We start from the raw sequence: 18085 nt of genomic DNA, 5'->3' as shown, positions 1-18085 counted from the left end.
CTTTAAATGAAATTTTTTCTGAGGAATTGGGTGTCACCGTCTTAAAGATTCGCTGTAAAGCAAATCTTTTATTATATCTTTTATTTACAGCGCCACAAAGAGGGTGACTGACATTGCTAAGACTCGCTTCCTGGCTCTGACTGGTTGTTTCTAATTAGCACTGGGAGAAAGCAGAGGAAGAAGCTTGGTTTCTTTCACAGATTATCTGTCTCATACCATACTGTCACAACAGAGTGAAAGTTTGAACAAATATATAAAAAGTTATTTTTTACAAAAGTTACATACTGCAGCTTTATGTAATCTACCTGTGACTGAGATATAAATACACAATTAGCAATGGAAACGATCTAGTCTAGTTGTTTTGCGATTAAAAGGTCACATTAACAACATATCTCTTAATTTAGAAGCTTGTTTTTCATTTTAATTGTCCTCATTAACACTCATAATTCATGTCCTTCCTCCGTTTTGTTTCGCTTCTCTTTGTACTAATTCTTTTACCCACGTCAACTCCTGAGGTCAACAACGCACTCCATGCTTCTAGCTATAAATGCAGTCATTTCCACTAATTCCCAAGCTGTGGTGAAATCTAATCATCTTGAGAATAAACACCTTCTTTGCAAAGCTTCTAATAAACACTGTATCACATCTAGTTTTTACATGTTCAACAAGTTCAGTGTCTCATCCTAAACGCCACAGGCCTATTTCAAAATGAGACTGCTCCTCATGCAGACTTTTAGGAAATGTGGTGGGAGAGTCCTGCTGTGGAGTGAATGACTTATTTCAGAATAAATATGTGTATATATTTAGATCTCGCTGCTATGTGTGTTTAACTGCGAGCAGAAAGCACTAATTGACACGACTGCCGTTGGGTTTGCAGGAGGGAAGCTCCGCGACGGTGGATAACGAGGCTCGAGTTCAGCTTGTGATCCTACCCAACTTTCATTTAGATTGAACAAAAATTCATATGGTCTCAATTTAAACTGACTCAGTGTTTTCTTCTGCCTTTGAGAGCGCCCCGACTGGAGACAAAGGAGCAAGCGGGGGCAAGCCACTCTGCTTTTTCTAAATAATGAGTGTGGATTTTGCGCCCGGGAATAAATGGGGGTTAATTCTCCCGATTCCTTCATGCTACTTTTGACAGAGACCGTGTGTATTGTGAGGCAGGTTGCCATAGCAACAGCTGCAAAGTAAGAAAAGCTTTTGTTCCCTCTTCGAAAGCACCCCCAACCCCTCCTTGTTCTGATTTTTCTTTCTTTCTTTTTCTTTTTTGTCCAGCACCTTGTCAAGTCTCTTCCTCTTTCACCCTCCCTTTCTTCCCCCTTTCTCCAACTTGTACAGACATGGTTTGCCGAGTTTTTGGGTGGGGAATGTTCAGGTATGCATTAGCACATGCACACACGCATACACACGCATACACACACACAGAGGTTCTGCCTGTATGCCTCTAGTGTAACAGACCAGGGAACAATGAGTCTCAAAAAGAGACTTTCCTTCAAGAGGAGCTGGAACTTCAACACTGTAAGTAAACAGTAGGCTCTCCGACTGAGCCTCCTCTTCCTTTAGACCTCGAAGAAAGGAGAATCCTTTTGTTCAGTCAGCTGTTTTTCTCATTGATCTCCGTCTTTGTCGCTCGTCTCTTTCTCTGCCCAACTTAAAACAGCTGTCTGTTTCAGCATGGACCTGCGGTTGTTAGCGGCGTGTTAGAATCAGCCTCGGCCTGAGTCAAAGTTTAGTTTTGAAATGTCTGAGTACATCAAAGTGTGCGGAAATTAGTATGGGTAATGGGTAAATAACCCAAAGTCTTAAAGATAATATAAGTCTCTTTTGAAACATCTGAGATACCCTGTGAGGGAGTGGTGCTCGTGCACTTAATGTTTCCAAGATTTTCTCAACAATTTGTTCACTTTTTTCTTTCTACTCATTTCATACTTTTGCCACCTTTGTCTCTGAGTGATGCCCTACACTAATACATCTTGTGGTGTGTTTATGATTCTGGCTAGACGGTGGGAAGATCACAGAGAAACCTTTCCTAACTAAAAGCCAAATCATAGGCTTTTCAGATCGAGCATGTTATCCGTTTATTTGACCTCTGAAAAGTCTAGCTATATCTCCCAGCTAGACTTTAAACTGCTGTCTTATGTAAATGCTGGAGAGCCACCCACACTGAGAAGTTTGTTATTAGAGGTGCCAACTGTGGAAGAGAACATATGGCCAAGTGGTGACTGTCTACACGGATCATTGGTTTAGTCAAAATACAGACTAACCAGTTAAAAAACCTTTTTTAGTTCCTTACTCAATACAAATAAAACTTTGTGATTTCTTATGCAGCTATCACTGCCATTAAGTGTTCTGCTGACTTTAGAAGGTCCTGATTATTTTGCCCCTTCCGATTTAGAGGTTTGGTCCTGTCTGCTTTGGGAGATTTTGCAATGAAAATTTCCTCCCTGGAAAGGGGACACTTTGTACCTGCCTTGAGTACTGGCAATTTAAAGTAATTGTCTGTAATCTATTCACTGTCTTCTGTAAGAAAATGTTGTATTATGAGTAAAAAAATATATTTAAAATTCCAGCAGAAGGTCACTTAAAATTGTTATATTTTCATCGGGGTTTATAATGTATAACAGTAAATAGTAATTGAGTATAATACAAAGATTTAAGATAATAAAGTGCAGTGACTTAAAATGAGAGAGGAACCCTGTAGATAGTATTTGAAAGTACTTAACACTAATACACAATGGTTCAAGTAAAACTGTATGAAGTGGTTTGTTTACAGGTACTAACTGGAAATATTAGGAAGTGAATTGACTTTGAGCGTTATAATGTTTTGTGACTACTTCCCACACTTTCTCAAATGTAAAGTTTGACATCTTCAAAGTGCATATTTTCATGTAAGAAGTTCAGTGTTTTCTCCTCAAGCTTTTTTAGTAATTTTAGATTCATGTTTTGGGTCATTAACTTGTTGGGGGACCAGAAGCTGCTGCTGAGACTTGGCTTACTGACACAGGACAATGGACCTTACCAAGCTCCGCCCACAACCGACCCACGTGACCGCAAGTCTCACAAGCAAAGCCTCGCGGCGCGTTGTTTCTATGTAAACATGACTCGATTAGTGCATCATTTCTCCCGGATTTTCACAATATATCAGCTACTACAATGGACAGAGGAACTAACAAGTCCATGTCATCATCTGAGAGGAGGTTACTGGTCTTTCAGTCACAAGCTGGTTGCAAACCTGAGGCCAGCAGGTGTCAGTCAGTTATGGTAGATCTGAAATTTGGTTTGATGACGTCAATATGAGAAGCTACAGACTGATAGGAGGAACCAAAGAGCTCTGCAAAGGTAAAGGCAAATCTTCTGAAGTTGGGATATAATTAATTTAATTTCACATAATTACCACGGTAGAAGCCATTTGTTTGTTAAAATTGTATGAAATATATTTGTTCTATTTGATGTTTGTTGTGAATGACGTAAACTCACAAACGAACGAGGTAATTAGTCCAACGTTTAGAAACTACAGCGGCTGTAATGCGCCACAGCAAAGGGAAACAAAGGTAAAATAACCCGAACAGGTGATCAACTCAAAACCACTCCTACCTTTTTACTCTCTCTCTCTCTTTGTAGTTTAAGCACACCTGTTACCGTGGCAACCGCCTGCGCCCCGCAAGACGAGCAAAGATTACGTTAAAAACACAACATTCAGTCCGTTACGGTATCAAGTTTCCAGGCTTGATATTTATTTCTCGATTATTAATCAGCGCTTCCCTGAACACAGCGATGGTTGATTGACTAGCTGTACTTGGTGCTAGCGTGGCTAACACGAGTAACAGTTTAGTCCAAAGCCTTTTCTGCTAAAATAAAATATTTAGTGTACGTCAGATACAGTACACATTGCATATTGATCTGTTTAGCTAACGTAAGACTGTGTAGCAGACAGGCTTCAAGGTGTAGAAGTTGTATCAGTTCTGCCATTATGCTGTACTTAGCTAACGGGAAGCTAACGGTGTGTTTGTGAGACGGCCACGCACGTGACCACGTAGAATGGGCATCAGCCAATGAAAAGCGGCCCCTCTGGTAAGGTCCATACCTTTCAACCCAGGAAACTTTACCTCGTTATTCTGACGTGCCATGCACAGATTCAAGGCTCTTTTAGCCAGATGCAGCCCCTGTTTTGTGTCTTTCTTGGGTCTCCTGTCTTTTTCTGTCAGACAGTGAAATCCATTAATGATGGTTTTCAATGGTTCAATGTTTCTCCTATTATTTGGATTATGATTCTCATCAGCTTTGAGTTTCATTCCACAAGATTTGGATGCAGGATTCTTATTGCAATATTCTTGATGTTAAATCTTAACTTTTTATACCAATAATCTTCTTTGTGAGCTCCTCAGACATCTTCCCCCCTTTCTGCATCTGGCCTTTGCTTAGTGTAAGGTAATATTTTAGTAACATTAAAGTGGGTAGCAAAGCCCAAGGCTGTTTGTTCCTTTTGAATAGGCTTTTAAATAGCTGCTAAATGCTTGTGGGTGCATAGAAAACTAATTGGGGTTAAATAGCTTCAAATATGACAATAATGCAAGGATAAATGGTCTCTTTAGGGGAGAGATCTGGAGCCTCATGTGACTCTGTAGACCCTTCACATTTATCTTAATAAATTTGGTGAAAAATGATGTAGAATCAACAAAGCTTTTTTAAGTTTAGCAATTTTTCAGTTTAGTTTTTTCATGGAAATATTTTATTAAATTTCCACAAATAAATTACACTAAATGGGCCAGAAACTTAAAAAAAAAAGTCTATTTCTCCTTCAGTAGGTTGGGTTTTTACATAATCACACAAATATGAACATCTCATAGAAGAAAATGTATCTATCATCTCTTCTCTAAAGTTTTATTTTTCTTGATTTAAAAACCTAGGACAAGAAATTAAACATCTGTTCTTTAAAATGACAACAAATATCCTATTATAAATAGTTCTGTTAGCATTTGGCACTCCTAGCATCGTCAAAACAACAGTCTGAGTATCCTTTCAAAAAATGTATATCATTGACTGCCAACAGTACCAAATATGTCATATTTTATAAGAGACAAAAGGTTGAAAGCTCCAAATACTGAAACAGAATAACTTTACTTTGGTCACCCTGCCTGTTATCTTCTGAAAGTATTGCTCTCTCTCAGCCTAAATTGAAGACATTTATTATGTCTCCCAAAACTTAGTAACAATTTACATAGCTTTTTAAATCTCTGCAATTTCTCGTAGTTAACATTTAGGTTTTTTTCAGTTTCCACATTCACACCAAACAGTGTTGGTGTCAGCCTGATGTGGTAGCACTTAGGTGTAATGCTTTCACTGATCAGTAAAATCAGTGAAAGCCACCAATCAGCACTGATAAAATAGGATGATACCAATTAGGATATCTTTGTAAAATAAACAACACATAACTTATTTTCACAAAAGGATTGGTTTACTTTTCACATACTAAAGAAATCCTGGTATATATTATTTTCTCCTTTTAACTTTTAAATCAATTCTCAGGAGAAATGAAGCATTTTCTCATGCTGAAAGGGGTAAAGCTAAGCCAACGCTAATCAAATAGCTAGCACAGCCAAGTTTCCATAGAAGCTAAACTTTATTCATTGTCAGCTGTTCGATCTTTAGACTTGTTTTATGTCTCTGGCATGAGTACAGCTACAACAATGAGACATTGCATCAACTCCATGTGTCAGAACGGCATGATTAACTGGAACTCTCCCACTCTTCTCTGAGCAACCTCTGCTCTTGCACAAAGTAGATATTTATCATATTTGTCAGCCATACATTTTCTGTTGTAGGCCCTTGACCCTTGAGGCATTTCTAACTGCTAAAACACCACCTCATAATTTCAGCGTTTAACCTGTGGACCTTTCGCTCGGCCAAAACCAAAGTTGACGTCACTCTGTGTGACAAGATGTCTGCCCTGTTCTCCAGAGTGAACTCTGCCCGTGTGGATTCAGAGCTTGCGGTTTTGCCATTTTTAGACCCAGAGGGACAAACAGATGTATTGGGTGTTCTCTCTCTTTCTTTTTCTCTCTCTCTCTCTCCTCTTTCTGCTTCTCTCTTCTGTTTCGGGGTGTTCTTCATGTTGGTCCTCCCCTCCTGTGATTATTGAACACATGCTTAGCCACCACAGAAGAAGCGGTTTTTGGGTGTTGACGATTGTAAGGGTGGATTCTGCAGCACGGTTGTAAAAGAGGCTGTGACACGCAATTAGTGGTTTGGTGGTTTGTGTCTGATTGAGATTTTACATGTGGCCAGTCCTGGAATAGAACCGAACGTCATCCCCTCTGTGTGCTTTCAGAAGGCCAATTGGGCCTACACAGAAGTTCACGTGAAATCATTTTAGTATTTAGTTGTCAAATTAGCTCTCCGACAGCTTTCGCTTTACTTCTTTTTTTAACGTCCCAGCTCTTAAAAATTATTTAAAGCTAAATATCTGTGTTCCACATAAAGCCTATGAAAGAAAAACCTTGTTTATGCATTTTCTCAGCTTTGCATATTCTCACTTTGAAGAGGCAGATCAGAAAATACCCCACTGCAAATAGTCTCTCCGTTTCAGATTGTGTCCTCCAACGCACCAATCCTTTGCGAGCGTTCTTGAATCGAGTCCCAGGATATTCTTCCCAGCATTTAAATATAATGGTGAAAACAGCTTGACAGTTTGGGCTTAGAATGTTCCTCAGCTTGCTTTACACAAAAAAAAAAATTACATAAGTGAGTATACTGTTAAAATTGTCCTTTGTTTTTAGAATATTGTAAAACCAGAGTTTATTTTCTTTTAAGTGTTGTTAACTGGTAGCAGAAAGATTTTTATCAGAGCAAATTCATGTTGCAACATTCATGATGAAGTGCTGCTGCGTCATGCTTTTGCCCTCTCTCACACATTACAAGTATCTACAAACGTTTGATTTTAACGTCAATGCAGAAATGCTTATTACTGACAGCTCGGAAGCCTAATCCCCAATTCTTGACGGTCTGCGAATGTGTGAAGGTGTGATTTTTGCAGCAAGCCTTTTTGCTAGAATACTTTCTGATGTAGGAACAACACCTCCACTGACGTGTGAAAACGACTTCAGTTTACAGTTATACAACGCCGAAGGACCCAGAAAACAGAAAGAGGAACTAGAAAAACTTCTACACTAAAGGAAAAGAACAAAAATCACTGTGTGGATGCTGGTTTTCGAAACAGTCATGCAAATAATTATGGAGGATTCAACATTTGGCTGCCATGGCTACCTTGTGCGATTGCTCAGGGAAACGGTCACTCACTCCCTGCATTAGCAAGTAAAAAGAGGGCCATTGCAGCCACTGATGGCCTCTCAAGTAGACAGCCTTGATGAGTCCTTGTCGTTGTGGCTGCTTTGAGGAGGAATGCGCTCCAAGGAGGGGAGAGAAAGGGTGGGTACTGAGTGTGTGTGGGTGTGTGTGTGTATATGTGTGTCATAGAGGCCAAAAGTCCACCCACGAACATACGAGCGGGCTGGTGGAAGGTGCAGTGTTGTTGCGCAACACCCCCCCCCTCCTTTCTGTCTCTACTGTCTCACTCTCTGCTTCCTCTTCTGAGAGGGGAGATGTGCTACCAGCTCTCCTTCTAACGGGTTAATTGAGTTTCCTAAATCTGCCGGGATTTACCCTGTCCAGAACTGAAGTAAACTCTGTTTAAGCTGGTTTCGAGAAACGATTCGCCTGGTTTTCTGACGGCCTACATCCAGGTGTCCCACCCTTCTTCCCCCTGTGAATTAGCCAGACTGAGCAGCCTACAGCCAACTAGTTTCACAGAGCACACCTGTTAACGGTCGCTCGTTCTCTATTTTTACAACTTGCATTTGTTATTGAACCAGGTAGGTTTTAGTGACTCGGGTGAGTCCCAAGGATGACGTTTTAAATTTGGGCTACCAGCAACTTAAAAACATTTTAAACTTTTTCCTCTCCAGAATCAAACATCACAGCTATTTTACAACCATCAAAGAACTTTAAGGTGACTCATTAACTGAATGTCCACAACATCTTTTAGATTTTCTTTATGCTAAATATTTTATTAGTAAAGCATTTTTGCAAGGGTCAGTACAGCTTAATTCAGTAGCAGAAATAATCAAATAAGTAAAATCAATCATCTAGTCTGTCTTTCCCTACTGCTGACACTGAAAACTAAAAAAAGGGAACCTTTGAGAGAGACGGACGGAGTTTGACGTTTCGAACCCCAGACCTGGCTTGATGATGAAGAAGGTGTTGCAGCAGGAGGAAGACGCCGATCGATGAAGGCAGGGATCTCTGTAGGTCTGATGATGAAGAAGGTGCTGCAGCAGGAGGAGGAAGTTGATCAGCGAAGGCAGGGATCTCTGTAGGTCTGATGAGCTTCTTCTCCGCATGGATGGTGAGGTCACACAGGACTTGGTGCTGGCAGGAAAAAAGGCACCAGTTCTTCTTCTTTGTCTTTGCCTTTGTCTTCATCTTTGTCTTTGGGGTCTGAACCCAGCTGATGAGAGAAGTGCGATTCGAAGCCACAGGTTGTGGGCCTGACGGGTTGGTCTCCATGAGAAGGTCAGTCTTCGGCTCTGTGGCCCCGGCTCTTCTTCAGCTGCAGAGTTCTTTGTCCATCTCTTGGCTCGAAGCTGCCCGGAGGATCCAACGAAAGGTTCCTCTTTTGCACCCACCTTTTATAGGGTTTATCCACCCTTTGGTGCGTTTTCATTGGCTGTCTGCTTAGACAGATGACCTCACATCCATCACTGTCCTTCAGACATTATGTCCTGATGTCTGTGCTAATGTCTCAGAGTTGCTCAACCTCCTATGTCCATTGCCTGCACAACCTTTTACCTAAATAAGGCGTTGATCATCTCTGCTCTCCTGTTAGTTCCCCTTTTTCCCTTAACCGTTCACCTTTCACCTACTCTCTACCTCCAACATATCAGTGATGTTTAATTGCAGTTACACCCTCTACACCATTTCAAGTTTAATGTCAAAATCACATTTATATCACATTTATTTTCTTTAGCTTCTCTGATTTAGCATTCATTTATAATTTTATAACCATAACTTATATCACATTTATTTTCTTCAGCTTCTCTGATTTAGCATTCATTTATGATTTTATAACCATAACTTATTAATTATACTTATTATAATCTTAATGTGAGTTATTACAGATGTTTTTCTGAAAAGAAACCAAGAATAATACATGATTCTAATTATTTGATGCCAAAGTTACAGTTACTTGTTTTTCTTGTAAGTGTTCTCACAAATGTACGTGTAAATATTATTACAAGTAAACCAATATTAATATAAGTATTTTACTTTGAATCTTATCAAATTACCAAAATGTTTAGATTTAATTCTTTTAAAACTTTACCTTTAAAATAAGAAATAGTCTCAGCTATTTTTATAAATCTGCAGGCTGGAAACTTCCTCTTTTTCCAGGAAACCTGCTTTTCCTGTTTAATGACTCTCTCTGTCTGACTATGATTTTTTATGATTAGATAGAAAAAAGTAGAATTAAAGCAAAGTTTGCTTTAGACAAAAACAACACACACAACCAGATTTATTTTATTGACACCTAAGTCTACTGTTGGGCCTAGATGTCACTTGAGTGATTCATTTTAAAGATAACTTTATTTATTATTACTGTTAAACTAACTTTATTGACACTTAAGTCTACTGTTGGGCCTTGATGTCACTTGAGTGATTCATTTTAAAGATAACTTTATTTATTATTACTGTTAAACTAAAATCTCCAGCATGGGGAAGTGGGATGAGCTCGGATTTTCTTGACACCCCCTCCACGAGGTCAGACCTTTCACATGCTGGGAGTCCATCACCCTCCTGCAGTTCGCCGTCCTCATCCCCTGGAAAGAGAAGATGTTCATCTGGGATGCGAAGATGCAGATTCTTCATCCTCAGTTGTCACAAAGGGCTCAGTGTAGTCATCAAAACTCCACTTCTCTTGACACCCCCTCCTTGGAGTTTTGATTTCCCCCATGAGGTGATGAATGTCGAAGAAAACTTGGATCGCTCTGATTCTTCTACAGGGACCTTCGCTGGATGAACTGTCGGTTCTTCAGGATGTGGGATGGTTCTTTAGGGAAGATGGGCTGAGACAGAAGGCCTCAAAAAAAAAAAATTCTGGCTGTTCAGCAGAGCAAAGCAAAAAGCATAAGCATCATGACGCTTTATCTGTAATCATGATCCTTTTCCATTTTAATCCATCAGGTTGTGACAGGAGTTCTTCTTTAGCATAGTCCAATTTCTTCACGGCCCTCCCAGTCCAAAGCCTTGAAGTTGTTCTTTGAACGGCAACCTTCCTGTAATAGTGGCCAGTCTACTGTAGGATGGCATGGTGCTTGATTCTCTGGCCATCTTCTTGTAATGTTCTGGTTCGCTGTAGCTAAGAACTGGCTTGAGCACTGCTTCCTCAGGGACCCCTTTCTTCATCAGTAGTACTGTGTTGAAGTTTAGTACTTACTTTACAAAATCTCGGGCGTTGAATCTCAGCTTGATCACCGTAGCTGCAGGCCGATCTTGAGCTTTAATCCAAACTCTCTGCCCTGTTTTCAGTGACATTTTGAGCTGCAACTTCCCTTTTCCTCCTCTGAGCAAAAAGGAGAAGTGTCTTCGCCTCCCTGCTTTCTGTGACGTGAACGGAGTTCCTCTGCAGGGGAAGACCTGCTCTTCTAGCAGTTGTCACTGTGTCCATCAGCACCAAGAGGTACTTCTCACCTCTCTTTCCTGTTGTCCCCATTGGTTCTGCTACATCCATGCAGACTGAACCCCATGGGACTGTGCTCTCGATGAACAAACCTTCCATCCGCTGCCCTGGGTGCCCTGCGTATCGACCACATACCTCAAAGTCACACAGCTGCATCGGATGGGCTGAAGGGACATCCAGCAGTCCTGCTTGCTCAGTTCTTCACGGGGGTGTAGCACGCCTGCATATTCGAGGGCCTTATGCACGCACCGTACTACCTGCTCCCCGTGCTACTCTAGGACCACCTGTCCTTAGGTGTTCTGTCCCACCTCGACACCGGCAGAGACAACCTTTCTTAGTGGCACGAAAAGTCGTCATCTTTGCCCCTCCATAGGGCTTCTTCTCAGGTGTGCGCCTTGTCGCTGCACCTCAAGTTTCGGGCGGAGCCTCAGTTCTGCTTTCTTCTTCCACAAATCTTTGTGTGCCACGGGCTTGCCCTTTGCAGTCTCGAAACCATTTTCTTCCCAAATGGCCAAGTCCTCTCTAAGGGCCTGAGCACAGTAGTAACTGTCAGTTACTAACCTGGCACTCTTGATTTTCCTTTTCACCAGCTCCAGCAATCCTTCCAGTACTGCCGTTACTTCTCCGGCTTGAGCACTACCGGGAGCTTTTCCTTTCTGACGGCATTTCTCTTTGCCATCCTGCTTCAGAATAAATCCCCAGTATGCCGACTGGTCGGACCCCTTTCTGGATCCATCGGTGTGGACTGTCCCTTCCAGTTGTCCTGGCTTCTCAGATGTCGCTTGCGGTCGTTTCTTACTGGTGGGTTGTGCTGGTCCAATTTCAAGCTCCGGGTCCAGCAGGATGTCTTTAACCATGTCTGCGTCTGTGTGATGATGTCAGCTGCTGGTGTTTGTTCCTCTGTTGCCGGATGTCTTCTCGATGGCTGCAGTGGAGGACGCGGTGTGCTTCCTCATCCATCGTCAGCTGATGATACTTTTCTCTGTTTCTTGTGCATGCTTGCTGGCTGGTCTTTTCTTTTCTTGTCAACATGACATCACGATCCACTCCAGCAAGAGTGAGCCAACTTTTCTTTGTCAGGGGCTGATGTTTCAGTTCCTCATTCTTGGAACCAACTTCCCCACTTGCTTCAGGTCTGAGTCACAGTAGCTGTGCAGAAACTGATGCAGTTCTGTTGAGGTCTCCTCTTTCTCCAAACGATCTGGGCGGCCGGCTTCCTCCGGTTTCTTCCCCAGATTTTCCTCCTCGAAGTGATCATCCATCACTCCGTCTCTCTGTCGGTTCGAGTTGTCTATCCCCCAAAGCCTCTCTTTGCGCTTTCGAGCAGGGATGGGTCTAGACTATGTTGGCTACTAGCTTCACTGTCTGGATCCGGTCATTTATCCTCAGTAGAAGCTTTCCCTCACCTGTATGCCATACAGTTACTGCAAGGGTTGGGACTGACGGCCTTATCAGTCACCATTAACTCTATTCCCTAAGAGTTAACAAACCAAGTGAGCTATTCAGATCCTCACATCTGTTTTTACTGACTTGGCAGGTAGGGCCCTCCTATTCCGTTAGTCTGGGTCCCTGTTCGGGCGCCACTTGTTGTTGCGCAACACCCCCCCCCTCCTTTCTGTCTCTACTGTCTCACTCTCTGCTTCCTCTTCTGAGAGGGGAGATGTGCTACCAGCTCTCCTTCTAACGGGTTAATTGAGTTTCCTAAATCTGCCGGGATTTACCCTGTCCAGAACTGAAGTAAACTCTGTTTAAGCTGGTTTCGAGAAACGATTCGCCTGGTTTTCTGACGGCCTACATCCAGGTGTCCCACCCTTCTTCCCCCTGTGAATTAGCCAGACTGAGCAGCCTACAGCCAACTAGTTTCACAGAGCACACCTGTTAACGGTCGCTCGTTCTCTATTTTTACAACTTGCATTTGTTATTGAACCAGGTAGGTTTTAGTGACTCGGGTGAGTCCCAAGGATGACGTTTTAAATTTGGGCTACCAGCAACTTAAAAACATTTTAAACTTTTTCCTCTCCAGAATCAAACATCACAGCTATTTTACAACCATCAAAGAACTTTAAGGTGACTCATTAACTGAATGTCCACAACATCTTTTAGATTTTCTTTATGCTAAATATTTTATTAGTAAAGCATTTTTGCAAGGGTCAGTACAGCTTAATTCAGTAGCAGAAATAATCAAATAAGTAAAATCAATCATCTAGTCTGTCTTTCCCTACTGCTGACACTGAAAACTAAAAAAAGGGAACCTTTGAGAGAGACGGACGGAGTTTGACGTTTCGAACCCCAGACCTGGCTTGATGATGAAGAAGGTGTTGCAGCAGGAGGAAGACGCCGATCGATGAAGGCAGGGATCTCTGTAGGTCTGATGATGAAGAAGGTGCTGCAGCAGGAGGAGGAAGTTGATCAGCGAAGGCAGGGATCTCTGTAGGTCTGATGAGCTTCTTCTCCGCATGGATGGTGAGGTCACACAGGACTTGGTGCTGGCAGGAAAAAAGGCACCAGTTCTTCTTCTTTGTCTTTGCCTTTGTCTTCATCTTTGTCTTTGGGGTCTGAACCCAGCTGATGAGAGAAGTGCGATTCGAAGCCACAGGTTGTGGGCCTGACGGGTTGGTCTCCATGAGAAGGTCAGTCTTCGGCTCTGTGGCCCCGGCTCTTCTTCAGCTGCAGAGTTCTTTGTCCATCTCTTGGCTCGAAGCTGCCCGGAGGATCCAACGAAAGGTTCCTCTTTTGCACCCACCTTTTATAGGGTTTATCCACCCTTTGGTGCGTTTTCATTGGCTGTCTGCTTAGACAGATGACCTCACATCCATCACTGTCCTTCAGACATTATGTCCTGATGTCTGTGCTAATGTCTCAGAGTTGCTCAACCTCCTATGTCCATTGCCTGCACAACCTTTTACCTAAATAAGGCGTTGATCATCTCTGCTCTCCTGTTAGTTCCCCTTTTTCCCTTAACCGTTCACCTTTCACCTACTCTCTACCTCCAACATATCAGTGATGTTTAATTGCAGTTACACCCTCTACACCATTTCAAGTTTAATGTCAAAATCACATTTATATCACATTTATTTTCTTTAGCTTCTCTGATTTAGCATTCATTTATAATTTTATAACCATAACTTATATCACATTTATTTTCTTCAGCTTCTCTGATTTAGCATTCATTTATGATTTTATAACCATAACTTATTAATTATACTTATTATAATCTTAATGTGAGTTATTACAGATGTTTTTCTGAAAAGAAACCAAGAATAATACATGATTCTAATTATTTGATGCCAAAGTTACAGTTACTTGTTTTTCTTGTAAGTGTTCTCACAAATGTACGTGTAAATATTATTACAAGTAAACCAATATTAATATAAGTATTTTACTTTGAATCTTATCAAATTACCAAAATGTTTAGATTTAATTCTTTTAAAACTTTACCTTTAAAATAAGAAATAGTCTCAGCTATTTTTATAAATCTGCAGGCTGGAAACTTCCTCTTTTTCCAGGAAACCTGCTTTTCCTGTTTAATGACTCTCTCTGTCTGACTATGATTTTTTATGATTAGATAGAAAAAAGTAGAATTAAAGCAAAGTTTGCTTTAGACAAAAACAACACACACAACCAGATTTATTTTATTGACACCTAAGTCTACTGTTGGGCCTAGATGTCACTTGAGTGATTCATTTTAAAGATAACTTTATTTATTATTACTGTTAAACTAACTTTATTGACACTTAAGTCTACTGTTGGGCCTTGATGTCACTTGAGTGATTCATTTTAAAGATAACTTTATTTATTATTACTGTTAAACTAAAATCTCCAGCATGGGGAAGTGGGATGAGCTCGGATTTTCTTGACAGCAGACTCACACTTCCAGAAAGCAAACCAGGGAAACACACACCTCAAAGCAGCTGGTTGTGATGCCAGAGGAAACTCTACCAGCAGATCAGACATCAGTCTCTTCTCTTAGCACTGTGGGTCATGAGGGCAGCCTCTCATTCATGTCTCTCTTTGTTCTCTTTCAGTCTGCAGCTTCTTCAGATGGTGGTGAGTACAACTTATTTTTTCTATGTAAAAATTAATCCAATGTAAATCCTAAGCTTTCATTTAATCTATCCTTTTTACTAACACAGTAAAACTCTTGCAGCTTCACCAGCATTCTGTGTTTTGTTCATTTGCAAAGTATAAAATGATAAAAAACGGCCTAATAAAAGTCCCTCTCTGGGGATGGTGTGTTCACTTCAGGCAGTATGCCTCATTAACAAAGGATGTTTGTTGAGGGTGTTTGGGGTTCCTGTCGGGTTAGCGCCCATGCTATCTGGTCGTCGCTTTTTATAGCACTTTTGGCAGCACTCTCAAGTCTGCAGCAAAGAGTCCAGCTGGGCTCCTTTTGTTACTGCTGATGTGGCTCAGACTCTTTAAAGCTGGCTCCTTAAGAGTTGTAAGGAAGATCCCACAGCTTCGATCGTGTTGCATTAAAGCAATAGTTTGGATTCTCTGAAGAGACTCTCTCTAAAGTTGCCAAGATTAGTTTCTTTACTGAATGTAGACAGATGTGATATCTCAGCAAGAAGATAGACAAATGAAAAAATACTCTGAGAAGTGGAACGCTAACAGCTGCTTTGATGTGTTCATAAATTTTAGCTATTCAAAACAAACATAAACTTGAAATATTGATATCTATGGAGTGAGGCGTGGGACAGTCTGAGATTCTCACACCATAGTAACCTTGAGTAGAAATACCACAGTATCAGTTATTACACAAAAAAATTGCATGACACTTTTAAAAAACAGATTGTGAATCATCTTGTAGCTTTGTAGCTGTAGATTAACAGTAGAGTTACATTGATAAGGGAAATGTCCTGGACCCATTCAGTTTTCACCTATTGGGACTGTAGATCTTTCCAATCTGCAAAATTTGTCTTTTTAGTAAGTATAAGGAACTCATACTCACTTTCTTTCAGCCAGCTGGCTAGCAGTGCGTTGGGGCAGCTCTGTTTTACTCAATGCTCCACACAGTCAATCTCTATCAATCTCCTTGATGTAAATAACTGATCAATGCCAATGTAGCCCAATGTTGTTCAGCTTTCTTCTGTTTTTGAAAGCTAATCAACGTCTCTGTTGTTACACAAAATTACGCTGATGGAAGCTGACCTGCCGGTAACAATTTTGGCCAGTTTTGATTTCTTTAAGATAGGAGAACACTATTGAACACTATTTTTCTCGTCTGTGTACCATGAGAATTCTTAAATAATTTACATTACAAGCACATAAAAATGGCACACCTAGCTTTTGTACATTATATAGGCAGTTATTAAAGCTAGCGTTCCAATAAGAAGTCTCAGAGTGAATATTCAAGAGAATGTGAATACTAGAGATGTTATAAAAAACATTTTCCTTTTTAGTAGCTTCTGGCATACTTTTCCTTTTTATGATTTTATTTTAGACACCTTCCTGACACCGAAACTTGAATCAAATACATCAGTTTGAGTTTGGTTTAAATGGCTAAAATCAGTCAAAACAATGGTTTACTGAGTGATTACCTGTTAGTTTTTACTGCTCCTGGGATTTATTCACCTAAGCTCTAAACTCACAGTGTAATGACATCTTTCTACATGTATGGGGTTAATACTGTAAAAAACTTTGCTGAAACTGCAATAAAAAAGATTTCAGTCTGTTTAGTAAACTCGAGCAAATGGCTTGTCAGCTATACTTAAACAGCCGCTCTCAGTAACACAATCTAACAGATGGTTTTATGGTGTTGAAATAAATAAACCCACACCAAGTTTCTGTATGTAGTTTTAAAAACACTCCTACTGAGTCAAAGGAACTCACACTCAAGAGTGGGTTTAAAAGGTCGCACTGAGGCTTTAGTCATACTCTCTGATCTCGGCTACTATTTATGGTGTTTTTAAAAAAAAAAAAATTATTTCACAAGGTGAAACTGAACTGCACCTGTTTGTAAATCCTTCCCACTCATGCTTGCGTATTAGCAGCATGAAGGCATGCATAGCTGCACCTTAAAAAATGTTTTAAAAAAGCAACAAACAAGTGTGTTTTTGAGACCAGGCATAAACCTAATTCCTGTTGTCCATGGCGACCAGTTAACTGCTCAGAATGAGAACGACTGTGCATCTGTAACCATCTCCGCTGTGACCTTTTTGTTTTCACTGAGCACCCCTTGTTTGGTCTGCCCACAGCTCTCAAGTGGCCATCTGCCGTCATGATAGCAGGTACTGCTCAGGCTAAGGTGCTACTTTAGTCGCCCACCAGTTGCTAAATAGTTGCCCACTCTTGCTCCTTGTGTCCCTGTAATCAGCCACAACCCCCACCCCACTTTCTGCTCCTTTTATAATGCTCTCCTTTTGATTCGCCGTCCCTATAGCAACATCTGCTGTTTCTTTTACTTTATGTTTTTTGTCTAACATTTCTGTTCTGTGCTATGAAATTGACGAGCAGGACAGCAACTGCAAACCTCAGTGTGTAATTTTGAAGAAATCCTTGCTTATAATGAAGCGGTGGTTTAAGTACTTGTATAGTTTTAGTCTGTTGTTGTACATGAAACTATAGAAGCAATAGAAACAGTCAGGAAAGGGTTGGACATTTAGCACCCTCCACAATTATTGCCACAACTCCTAGAGCTGTGTAGAAAAGACTTAAAATATGTAGTTGCTATGGAGTCTTGGTGACCCTAAGATGCTACTTTTTCCTGCGATCAGCTTTGGAAGTTTTTTTTATTATTATTATTTCCCTTACCATCTTTTTTATGTAATGGTCATCATTCAGCCTCATTTGTTCTAGTTGTTTAAAACTTTTTAATTATTAACATGGTTACTATTTCCCAACATATCTGTCTTACTTGAATGACACATTTTTTGTCTTTCCCTTTTTTTAGCGTTATGGTGCTCTTTGTCAGGTCATGTTTATGGTGAATTCTATTTATACTCAAATGTCAGATTTTCCTAGTTCTGGTCGGAAATAACACCCCTTGAAAATTGTAATCATGGCGGGGGAAAGTGAAAGAAGTATGTTGTTTTCTTCTTGTATTGCTGATAGTAGCACCCCAACAATTAGCAAACCACACTGCTCCCCAGACTCACAATTAAATGTGTTTCATACCTGTGTGGCACAATTCCCAGATCCAAGCTGTGACTCCAAACTAAACACAACATTGCACCCTGGAAAAAAGGGAAATCTTAGAAAATTACTATTCCGATCTACAAAAATCAAATAATTTCAGTTGCATTTATTTTAAAGTTGCTCTATATATCAAATTTCAACTTCCATCTAAATATATACAGTATGTGTACAATATCATAGACAGGACTGCTTGGATAGAGTGTTCATATAAGTGGC

At 40.6% G+C, this 18085-nt stretch overlaps 1 protein-coding gene across 4 annotated transcripts in view; it reads left to right on the top strand.

Moving 5' to 3' along the window:
* Positions 1-18085, top strand: part of LOC116732522 (regulator of G-protein signaling 12-like) — a 55457-nt gene that overhangs the window by 17683 nt on the left and 19689 nt on the right. For 3 of the 4 annotated variants that reach the window (XM_032582750.1, XM_032582749.1, XM_032582752.1), the window contains one exon: positions 14755-14776. In XM_032582750.1, coding sequence (XP_032438641.1) covers positions 14755-14776 — 22 coding nt within the window. Of the gene's footprint in view, positions 1-1341; positions 1519-14754; positions 14777-18085 lie in introns of those variants that run through there. The other variant, XM_032582751.1, reaches the window with a different exon arrangement.

This window comes from Xiphophorus hellerii, chromosome 14, assembly GCF_003331165.1.
Source record: "Xiphophorus hellerii strain 12219 chromosome 14, Xiphophorus_hellerii-4.1, whole genome shotgun sequence".
Lineage (NCBI taxonomy): Eukaryota > Metazoa > Chordata > Actinopteri > Cyprinodontiformes > Poeciliidae > Xiphophorus > Xiphophorus hellerii.
The sequence above is the reverse complement of the archived record's forward strand: the minus strand, read 5'-3'. Positions and strand labels throughout refer to the sequence as shown.